The 12,498-nt window shown below is 41.4% G+C and overlaps 1 protein-coding gene across 1 annotated transcript in view; it reads left to right on the top strand.

Moving 5' to 3' along the window:
• Positions 1–12,498, top strand: part of LOC109919972 (sodium- and chloride-dependent neutral and basic amino acid transporter B(0+)-like) — a 225,969-nt gene that overhangs the window by 11,880 nt on the left and 201,591 nt on the right. Inside the window, 1 exon segment of the mRNA XM_048604958.1 lies at positions 138–260. Within this exon segment, the coding sequence (XP_048460915.1) occupies positions 138–260 (123 nt within the window).

A 12,498-nucleotide genomic window follows, 5' to 3' on the forward strand; every position in this document is an offset into this window, starting at 1 on the left:
CTCTCACTAACTCCTCCCATCCTGTGAGTTGCAGCTCATTTCACTTCCAAGATTAAATCTAATTCTGGTCAAACCTGTGGAGTATGATCTAAATTTGTATTCACTTTATTTTGTTTGTTTTATTTATTTGTCCTCAGCTGAAAGTTTCACTGAAAGCTGAGAGCCTATTTGTGAAAAAGATCCAGGTGATTAACACAGTCCGCAATTTGATTCACTGTATTTGGCTCAGCTCCTTCTGTTTCTCCCCTGTATTGGTAGAAGTAAGAATACAATCTTTTTTTATAAGATTAGATTGATAGTCAATGAGCATCAGACAATGAGAAACCTCAATTGTTGCTGTGTAGATTCTGTTTGTACATCTTGTTCTGATTCCCAACAGGATAACAATTCCGTGCTGTGGAGTATCACTGACACAGTTGCTCATGATTTTGGAACTCTGCATATATAAAATATCACAACAGAAATGTCATATAGCCAGTAATTTCAGGAGATTCAAAAGGGACTTAAAGCACTGATATTTGCCTCTACCATCAACTACATCAATAACCTCAAAACCTTAATAATGTTTCGATGACTGCATTGAGCTGTATTTTGAACAACTCACTGTTACAGTCTGTACTTCTGCACCAGGCAGATTATTCCAAATCCCTCACTCTCTGAGTTGGATTGTGACTGTGCAACTGTGTAAACGATGTGATTTCACAGACAGTTTTATTTTTGCTAGATATTATTTTCCACTGTTCTCATTGAGAGGTAAAGATGTAAAATAGTGATAGAGAATCAGTAGCTTCCTGATCTCAAACATGAACAAACCAGCTCTAATTCTCAGATTATTACCCCTTGTTCTGGATTCCCTCACCAGGGGCAAACTGTCCCTCTGTATCTACCCGATCAAATCCGTTTCTCTTTATAAACACCACAATCATATTGTCCCTCAGTATTTAAAAGACAAGCGAATACAAACCAGAATATGGACTATGCTGATTAAATTATCCTTTAACCCTGTAAACCCGGAGATAATTAGATCATAGAATCCCTACAGTGCAGAAACAGGCCCTTCAGCCAACAAGTCCACACCAACCTTCTGAAGACCATCCCACCCAGACCCATCCCCCTACTACTTTCCCTGTAACCCTGCATTTCCCATGGTTAACTTAATCTACATATCCTGAACACTATGGGCAATTTAGCATGGCCAATCCACCTAGCCAGCACATCTTTGGACTGTGGGAGGAAAGCGGAGCACCTGGTGGAAACCCAAGCATACACAGGGTGAATGTGTAATCTCCGCACAGAGAATCGCCCGAGGTTGGAATCGGCCCTGGGTCCCTGGCCCTGTGAGGCAGCAGTGCTAACCACTGAGCCACTGTACTATTCTAGGGGCCCCAGTGACATTCTGTCAGATGCTGTGCTCCAGATGGAGGTCTGGCCAAGACTCTGCACATCTTCCTCATGACCAAAATCAGACCTCTTGAGCTAAAATCCCAACATCCTTCAGCCTTTTGTGATTTTGCTTTCTGTTTTTGCTCCGGCTTTCAGAGATTCTGGCATAGGCACCTAAAATGTTTGCTCCATCAATGCTCTAAGCTCCTCAGCATTAAGACAATTTTCTGATTTGGCTTTCTCATCTAAAAATTGATTGACCTACTCTTTTGTCACACTCTATCTGCCATGATTTATCCCCTTCTCTTTGACTGTGTTCTTGTATTTTCCTGCTCCCAGTCATGTTCAGTCAAACTGTAGGCGAGCAAATTATTTCAATAAAAACTTAATACATATCAGGTGAATATTCTAATAGTTTTTGCTCCATTGTTGTCCTTACTTGAGGGTTTCTCTGTGGAATCTGTTTTTATAGACATTCCAACACCTTGATCCTGTGATGACCCTGCTGCTTTAGTGTTGGATCTACACTGTGAGGAGAGAGTGAAAGACTCATTCTGTATAACTGTCTGATGCCACACCTCTGTTCAAGTGTCCGTTTTCCATAGACTATCCAATGATACTTCAGTGGAGGAACTTTCTGCCTTGTTACCAGATAGAATCCTAACAGACAGGTCCATATTCACCAAAAATAATCAGGAGTTTATTTCCTTGTTCTATAAAGATAGCAATCCTGGCTAATAGAGCAGTAGGACACAGTCTGATCATTATATGTGGAATGAAATTGATTAAAATGGTTTTAAGTGTGTATTTTTCTATGCAAAACCATTTCTTATGTTTGAATAGTGTATGAGAAATGTCACTGGCCTTAAAGTAATCCAGAGCCGCAGGATAATGCTTTGGGGATATTGGTGAATCTGACCATGACAGATGGTGATGGGTGAATTCCAAGAAACTTAGAGTTAAAAAAAAGACAGCCTGATGGTGACCTAGTATAAAATTCTTCCCTGTTTTTGAACAATATGGGAAAATCAGGAGAGATTATCAGAAATGAGATCCTCAACATCGAGGTGACAAAGTCTGATTGAGATGAGAATCTCAATGGTAGCAATGAGTTATTTATTAACATCCATTTGGATGCATTAGCAGGTTATTATTAATTAATCCCATTTCATTAATATGCAGTTTATCACTCTCCCTCCTCATCCTGCAATTCCTGACATGGAATTCCAAGCAGTTACCAGGTGATTTGGCATTGAACACTTACTAATATAAATGCACCCTCATGGCACATCTTCACTACCCAATGGAGTTCTCCACTTCAGTGCTGCAGCATGGAGCATAGCGACACCTTTCATTGCAATGCTGCTGCCAGGACACTGTCTTGTCTACAGGAACAGGCAGCCAATTCATGGACGGGCCCCGGATGCTCTTCAGGACTCTTCACTTGCCCACTTAGTGCTCACTCACTTTGTGTCTGCATGGATTCTCATTGCAACTCTATTCACCTTGTCTTACCTTGCTTTCTTTTGTCCCCACAAAGGCACAGTGATTAGCATTGATGCCACACAGCACTCGGCACCCACGTTCAATTCTACCATTGGGTTACTGTCTGTGTGGAGTTTGCACATTCTCCCAGTGTCAGGGTGGGTTTCTGCTGGGTGCTCCAGTTTCTTCCAACAGTTCAAAGAGATGCTGGCTAGATGAATTGATTACACTAAAAAATATGAGGGGACGTAGTTTTAGAGTACAGGGCAGGAGATTCAGAGAGGATTTGAGCCTGAAACCTGACAAACTGTAAAAAAAAATTGGACAAGGACTTGAAATCTCGTAACATTCAAAGATATGGAACAGGTGCAGGAAATTATGTTAGCATGCCTTCAGTCGTAGTTACTTTCAATGCAGACCTGAAGGGCCAAAGTGCCTTTTCTGTGTTGTGACATGCTGGAAATCTGAAACAAACACAGAGAATGCTGGAGAAACTCAGCGGGTCTGGCAGAATCTATGGAGAGACAAACAAAGGTGGTATTTCGAGTTTGGTATGACTTTTTCAGAAATCTTCAGAACGAGAGATCAACTATTTATTTGGGATCCACCGTGGCTGACCTTGTTTTAACAAGTGGCCATTCTTTTCTGGAAGGTTCACTTCAACTGAATCGTGCAATTGCCAAGCTGTCACAAACATATTCTGGTCACAAACGTCACAGCCACAGCCCTGCTCAGTTCCATGCAAGAGGGGCAAAGTGTTTAACAGAAATGGCCCGGGGTGGGGAGGTACCTCTGTGTTGATTTTGAACAGAGGGATCTTTGCACAGATTGCCATCTTGGGAAGGGCTGTGGTACAGATACATTGGGCATATGCTCACATACCCATGAAAGCATACAGTGTAGGCATATAGCAACAACAGTCCCAGTCTAACATTGATTTGACACCCAGCCTATCTGCACCTTGCACATCCAGTTAATACCCAGCTGAATGTTCAGCTGTTTGCAGGAACCCCTAATCCTCCTTCCATACAATCTATGCTATTTTAAAATATCAATAGAAAAAGGTGCCGTCTGACTCTTGTCTGGCGGTCTGTGGTTAGTAGAAGTGTTTTGTTAGTGGAGAAGTTTATCAGCTTTTATGAATTCATTATGAATGACGCTCAATCTTGACATAGAGGTCTGTGGATTTGATGGCCTGTCAGGAAAACAAAACCTGTCTCAGTAACAAAGAATACGATTGTAGTGCCTGTAGTATCACAGACTGACAGGGAAATGGTGCAAAGATGAACTGCTTTGTAAAGAATACAGAGGAGCATGATTCTCAAGGACCTTCAGGGAGCTCTTCTGCTACATTCCTCTGAGGCAAAAGCAAAATCTGAGGTGGCTACACTTTACCAAGGACGTGATCGATGAACGGACCCACATCCTCTCATGGAACTGTGCAGTTGAGAGAGGAGGCAATGCCAGTGGTAGCCAAGGTCACTGTGAAACTCAATAACTAAAGCTCAGGATCCTTCCTGGCTACAGTCAGTGCCATTGTCTATACCTCTTAGGTCACTGTGTACTGCTGCTACTGAGACCTGCGCTCAAGTAAAGAAAATGATGTTGTTTTCTTTCTAAGCTCAGAATCAGGAAATATGGGCACTTGGCTTCTCTGGGATAGTTTGCTTTGGAATAATACAAGGATCTAAGGATTGTCAGCACATACACCACAAGTGCCACATCTTAACATGAGAATGGTCCAGAACTCGAGGGTATTATGTTGGAGAATGCCTGGCATTCCGGCAGGAGTTATAATGTTATTAAACTGTATTAGTAAAACACTATGCCTGATTCCTGACTTATCTCCATACCAAATCACATGTGAATATCTCCCCTACAATGACAGCTACTCTGTGACAAGAAACATGAGGATGGATGCCTGGCATTCCTGCAGGAGTCATGATGGTATTATCCTACGTCAGTAAAACATTACATCCACCTGCACCCCATCAAGTTTCAGAGATGGGGAACTAGGAGGCAAGAGTTAGCTACTCTATACCTGACTCCTGACTTCCTTCCATCACAAAATTACATGTGAATATTTACCCTACAATGACAGCTGCAATGTGACTAGGATGATCGGGGGGATATTGTCGTTTTTTGTTGCTATTTCTGTAACGTTTACATCTTCATCTCGTGTGAGGAATTTCTTCTCTGGTTACTCACCACATCCCAATCAAATCAAAGGTTCCTTCTTTAACATAGAATCCCTACAGTGAGGAAACAGGCCATTCAGCCCAACAGGTAATGATCTGGTGCCAGTGAAATAATTATCCCTGCTTCATGACTAGAAGCACAAACTCTTGATTGAGCCTCAATAAAGGTTCAGATGTTCCCAAAGACTGAGACAGACACAAATCGCTGGTGTCTTTACAACTCATTATATTATCTGCATCAACTTCAATTGTAATTGGTCATGCAATTGCTTTCCCTTAAATTTCAATGAATTCTTACAATATTATGTAACATGATCATTACAGCCAGGAAGGGAACTTAAAGGTAAACAAGGACTCTATACACTACATACATTGAATGACTGTGTGGATGACAGTGGATTCAGAAATTCCACTGTCTGGATCCCCCCTTTTGCATTAGCCTTCTCTTTCTTTTCCAGGAGAGTCCATTTTATTGTTCCCTCACTGTCACCACCTGCTGCTGGAGCTCCCACTTTACATTGCACTTTTCGTATTCATCATGCTGAGTTTAACAGGGACAGTATTGTCATGCCTAATCAAGCTGTCTTGCTAATATCCATGCATTGTATGGAAAACGCTTTGAAAATCAATTCTCTTCGCTAATTTGTGAACGTTTTTAAACACAATTAACATAAATATATTTTTCTAATCTTCACTCATTAATCATTACAAAGTTGTGCAACAAACCTCCATTGAACTATTTGAAATCTATATTTAAGGTGATTTCAGATCTCAAATGGGATGACTAATCAGGTGACATTCTTCCACGCAGGCCCGAAACGTCAACCTCTCTGCTCCTATGATGCTGCTTGGCCTGCTGTGTTCATCCAGCCCTGCACCTTGTTGTCTCGGAAGACTTCATATGCTTTGTCTTCTCAAGCACAATGACATTTCAAGCTGACGTGTTAATTGTGTTAAGAATTACCTAAGCCCCAGTGCCAGTTTGGAATGTCAGATGAAGCAAAGAGTATGTGAACAGACTCAAGCATGTTCAGAAATGAGGACTATAACTGTGCCTACTCCAAAACATTAATTAAATTTCACTAAAGGTACTCTGACACATGCATACAACTATATATGTGTTCTCTTGTTTAAAGAGGGATCAAGCTGTGTCTGGACTTCAACAGAAATGTCTTGAATCCCATTTTCCATTGCCATTATATCTAAGCCACAACCAAACCAAAATAAATCTGCAATAAAATAAAAGAGAAAAGACACTATTCCAAAAATAAGATACATTACGAACAGGGTATGAGACAGCCCAACCCCAAAATCAATGATGCACATAAATATTATGAAATAATCTCTGAAAACATATGGGCATTATTATAAAATGCAGCATTCAATAGACCCCATAACATAGATTGACACGTATTTTGCAATACCTTGCAATCATTTGATTGCTGAATAATCCAAATTTTGCAATTCTTTTCTACTTTATTATATTTTAATGATTGTCTTAATTATGCTATAAATTAAGATTGTTGGTTTTGTGTATATTATTAGCACAATCTAGCAGCTGCTCCTCGATGACTTTTCAATAATCTGTCCATCCATCTATATCTGTCTATCTTTTTACAATTGTCAACTTAAATTGTCAAAACTTCTTTGAATGACTTTAACAATGCAGTTTGTTTTTTACACTGGCTCATTTATATTAATGAATCATTCAACTTCGAGTAATTATTATTTTAAAGTAAACCAGCAGATTTCAACTTCAAAATACAAAATAAGGAAATAATTTAGATAACATGCGGAAATGGAATCACAGGCAATGTTCACACCAGCTGACAGTTTGACAAAGATATCAGCAGCTAAATCAATCTGACAATAAACTTCAGTTTTACTCTTTGAATTAGATTTATTAAAGCCCCTTGATTAGACTATTGTTCCAGAATTTCTCAACTTTAATTTTTATTCATTCATGATATATGAGTGTCACTATCTGGGCTAGAATATATTACTCATCCCTAATTCCCCTGGAAAAGGTGGTGGTGAGTTATCTTCTTGAACATCAATCCTTTGAACATCAAGGGAAAATGGCTGGATTTTGCCATGTTGGAGATGGTCATTGCCTAAATCTTGTGTAGCACAGATGTTACTTCGGCCTATTAGTCCAAGTCTTAATGTTGTCCAGGTCTTGTTGCATTCTGGACATGGACTATTTCAGCATCTGCAGAACTACAAATGATGCTGAACATTGCACAATCATCAGTGAATATCCCCACTTCTGACCTTATGATGAAGAAGCTGGAAATGGTCAGGCCTAGTTCACTATCCTGAGGAACTCCTGCTGAGATGTCTTACATCTGAAATGACTGGCCTCCACAAGCACAACTATCTTCCTTTATGCAAGTTATGACATAAACCAATCCTGACTTTACCTCTGGTTCCATTGTCTTCAGTTTTGCTAGGCTTCCTTGATGCCATGCTTGGTGAACCTGTCTCCATCACATTTCTCCATGGAGTATGCTCCAGTGTATATGCTCCAGCGAGTATAGCCAACTTGGGGGTAGGTTAGCTCAGTCAGCTCAGTCCAATTCCTATACCAGCTGAAATCACATGAAGACACTGCCTTGTTAACCTCATACCTTGACTGAGGTGCGGTGACCCTCAAGTTAAACATAGCACCAGTTTTCTCTCAGTAAACCCAGGAAAGGATGGTGCTAGTGATCAGGTAGTCCAGAACTAGGAGTCGCAGTCTAAGGATACAGGTAGGCCATTTAGGACTGACATGAGGAGAAATTTCTTCATCCAGAGAGCAGTGAGCCTGTCAAATTCTATGTCACTGAAAATAGTTAAGGCCAGAACATTAAATATTTTAAAGAAGGAGTTAGATATAAGTCTTATGGATAAAGAGATCAAAAGGTATGGGGAGAAAACAGCAACAGGGCACTATGTGAGGGAGAGAGTGAGAGTGTGTGTGTATGGGTGGGTGTGACAGAGAGAGAGAAACTGTGTGTGTGGTAGAATGTGTGTGTCTGTGTGCGTGTGTATGTGTGTGGAAGAGAGTGAGTGTGTGTGTGAGGGAGAGAGAGAGAGGTTGCCATGACAGGGTTGTATAGTTTTATGGTCGATGCTGCCCTGAATGCTGAGTAATTCCGACGGTTGTTTGAAGGCGAGAAGTGGAGGCATGGGGAAGATCTTGATGAGGTGCTCATCATCATCGATACTGTGTTGAAAGCTGCGAAGTACATGGCATAATTTCTCCACTCCCTGAAAGTATTGGACGCTGAAGGGTACCCTATTGGACGTATCCCGTGTCTGCCTTCTGAGGAGGTCATTACGGTTTTTCACTGTGGCACGTCTGAACTGGGGATCGATGAGTTGAGCATTGTATCCCATTCCTATGAGGACATCCTCAAACACCTTCAGGTGTCCATCGCGATCCTCCTCGTCTGAACAGATCCTGTGTGTGCGTGTGGCAAGTCCGTAGGGAATGTCTGTTTTAACATGTTTAGGGTGGAAGCTAGAGAAGTGCAGCATCGTGAGATTACCTGTAGGCATGCAGTAGAGTGAGGTATTGAGGTGTCCGTCCCTGATGAAGATGCACGTGTTCAAGAATGAGACTGATTCTAAAAAGTCATCTATGGTAAGCCCGGTGGTTGGATGAAACTTGTTGATATCACTATGTAGTTGTACCAGTGATTCCTTACCATGAGTTCAAAGGAAGAAAATGTCTTCAATGTATCTAGTATATAGTGTTGGTCAGAGTTCTGTGCAGGAAAGAAGCCTTGTTCGAACCTCTACATCAAAATGTCGGCATATTTGGGGAACAAATCTGGTCCCCATGCTGTTCCTTGTATCTAGATGAAGGACTGGTTCTTGAAGATGAAGGCGTTGTTGTCGAGGATGAAGCAGATGAGTTGAAGGATGGTGTCTGGAAATTGGCAATTGTTGGTATTGAGTACTGAGGCTGTTGTGGCGATGACTCCGTCATGGGGGATGCTGGTGCAGAGTGCCGAAATGTTCAATGTATCGAGGAATGTTCCTGGTTTGACTGGTCTGTGGGTGCTGAGTTTCTGTAAGAAATCTGTAGTGTCGCAACAGAAGCCATGGGGTTCCTTGTACAATGGGTTTGAAGATGCTCTCGACATAAGCAGAGAGGTTCTCAACAGGGTCCCATTGCCTGATACGATGGGACATCAAGATGTGTTAGCTTTGTGTATCTTTGGAAGGCAGTAGAAGTCCCCTACGCGGTACACATGCAGAATGAGAGTGCATAGGATACTCTGAAGGATTGGATCAAAAGTCTTGACCAGTCTGTTCAGTTGATGGGTGTGATCTTTGGTCAGATCGGCAGGTAGTTGTCTGTAGTGTTCTTGGTTGTTCAGTTGTCAGTACACTTCCTTGCAGTAGTCCATTCTATTCTGTATGATGATGGCGCCTCCTTTGTCTGCTGGTTTGATGGCAATGTTGTGATTGGTCTTGAGAGATTGGATGGTGTTGAGGTCTGCCTGGGTGACGTTTTGCACTACCTTGTGAGTGCGGCTGATAAATCTGGCATTCACGCATTCTCTGATGGCTTGAACATACCTGTCAAGGCCCGGGCAGTGGCCCTCTGGACGGGTTCAATTCGACTCCTTCTTTGCCCGCTCGCCTATGGATCTCTCTGTTGTCTGATCCAGTTCATTGGTTGCCTCATTGAGCTTGCTGATGACATCTTGGAAGAATTCCCAGAGTCTCATTCACATGATGAATTCCTCTGTGTCTGCCACGAGACCAATGGGGTCCATTTTGGTAGTGGGGCAGAAATTGAATCCTCAGCTGAGAATTTCAATCTCGTCCAGTTGAAGGGTATGGTCAGATAAGTTGACCATGTGTCTTCCCCTGGTGGTACCGGCCTCGCCTCCCAACACACAATCTCTCACACACACACACACACACACACACACACACACAAGCATGTACACAGACGTAAATTTATGGGATGAATTTATATTCGCAGATGCATTCTATTTTGCTCAAAAAGCACACAATTTAGACAGTTAATGTGGCATTTTATAAATTCCTACTTTAGAAATAAAATCAGTCTGACTCCAAATCAAAACACAGATTCTAATCAAGGCCTGACACCTAACATGAATTGTTTGACATAAAATTTCATCTCTTCTTTACACTGATTATGCCTTAAGTTTTCTCAGAACAGTGACTTGAAAAGAATTTGGGGATTTACATATACATCTTAATCAATTAAAACCTTCCAACTGATTAAAGATTTAACAGCATCTTAGTTTTGTTTAATACACCCTCATCAGTGGTGTGACCCTTTGATCTTTTACTTATAAATTCTGTGTCTGATACTACCTCTCTCACTAACACCTGTAGAAGGACTGAAATTCTGAAAGCTTTTTTGTGTTTTCAAATAAACCTGTGGGACTATAACCTGTTGTCTTGTGATTTCTGACTTTCTTTTTCCATATTTCATATACCTACACTCCAATTTCTATTTATTGGTGTAACCCTCTATCTTCTATCTTCAACCAATTCATATCATACATTTTTCACAGTCATTAGTTATGATTGTACCTCTGTCAGGCCTCCACGAGAAACTTTCCTGTACAATTCAACATTCTCATCATATTTTTAAATCAGAAATAAACGTTCCCATTTTATTCTATGGTGTAGTGATTGTGACAATCAGCCAGGTGAACCTCACAGCATATGAGTTCCCTGATTAGGGCCGTTAATCTAGTCCAATCAGATAGCCCTGCTGACAGATGACACCAAGAGTGTCAGAGGTTCTGTTCACTCCGAAAGCTGGTTCTGATGGGGCTGGATCAGTGTCAAGGACACTCCACGTATAAATATAGTGGGATTTGGCGATGGGATATCAGCCTCTGTGGAGTTATTTTAGTGACAGTGAGGGAAAAGCACACTCCTGAAGAAATTTGCTCTTTGAGTTGGGGTAAACATTTCTGGCATCACCCTGCTGTCGAAGAGTGGGCACAATACGTGGAAAAAATGCGTTATTTTTTCTGGGCAAATGATATTGGGGCGGATGAAAAGCACTGAGTAATTCTACTGACAGCTTGTAGATCTGCAGCTTTTTTGGTTATTAGGAGTCTGACTTTCCCTAAGGTACCAGATGCTAAAACGTTTAAAAATTTGACAAATTTAGTCAAGTGATGTTACAACCTGAAGCCTTCACTAATTCTGAGACACCATCAGTTTTACTCAGTAATTCAAGAAACACAGGAATCCCTATCAGAATGTTTGACTAGGATAAGATGGCTGGCAGAGGAATGTAATTTTGGTTTACCATGAATGAGATGCTGAGAGGCCGGCAAGCCATTATAGTTGCTGCTGGTGTGTGGACTCGAGACAGCAAAAGAGTCCCATTCGACCTAAATTGAGTAAAAGAACTCATAGGCCAAGTGCACACGCTGGAAAGTCCACCGACATCTGGTTTGGAACAGTTAAATTGCTTAGCAATATCCAAATCAGAACCAATCAAAAGAAACGTCTGGTTAAATAGCTACCTGGTTCGAATTTGGGTTGATACTGGTGTGGCCATTTCATTGATCGCAGAACCGGTCTTTAAGAAAATTTGCTCTGGATTCCAACCCTTAAGTTTACAAGAGACCTCGGCTAGACTGAGAACCTATATCGGGAAATCTTTACAGATTAAGAGTACAACATCGGTTCCGGTCTCATATGAAAAGCTTCTGGTTCAGTTACCACTAATTGTACTAAAAGGCTTAGGACCAAGCTTGATGGGTGAAATTAATTGAGAAAGATTCACCTGGACTGGAAAATGGCTGCCTGAGTGAAGTCCTAATTAAATACCTTAAAGTTTTCCAGGAAGATCTATCAAAGGAGCCAAGGCCGCCTTGCACGTTGACCAGGAAGCAATTCCAGGATTCTGCAAGGTCCACCCAGTGCTATTTGCCTTACGGACGAAAGTTGAGGCAGAAAACAGAAGCCTGGAAAGTGAACGAATCATCAAACCAGTCCAGTTTGTGGAATGGGTAGCCCCAGTCACACTGATTATGAAGAACGAAGTGTCACTTTGCCTTTGCGGGGATTTTAAACAAACAGCTGTATAAATACACAATCCCTCGCATTTAGGATTTATACACAAAGCTGGTATGGGGTCTGTCCTTCACAAAGCTGGACATGAGCCATGCGTACTTGCATTTACAGCTAGATGACGATTACTAGAATTATGCTAGAGTTAATACCCATAAAGGTTTGTACTCATATACAAGACTGCCATTTGGGGTATTGCTAGCCTGTGTAATCTTTCAATGGATGAAGAGAACACTTTACAAGGTCTACCCCAGGTTGTCCTTTATCGAGGTGACATGCTAATAACGGGGAAGACCAATAAGGTGCACATTTTTTGCAGGCGGGTGTGTGCCTTGGAAGGGAAAAATGTGTGTTCTTTGCA

This window comes from Rhincodon typus, chromosome 14 (assembly GCF_021869965.1).
Source record: "Rhincodon typus isolate 14 chromosome 14, sRhiTyp1.1, whole genome shotgun sequence".
NCBI classification, from domain to species: Eukaryota; Metazoa; Chordata; class Chondrichthyes; order Orectolobiformes; family Rhincodontidae; genus Rhincodon; species Rhincodon typus.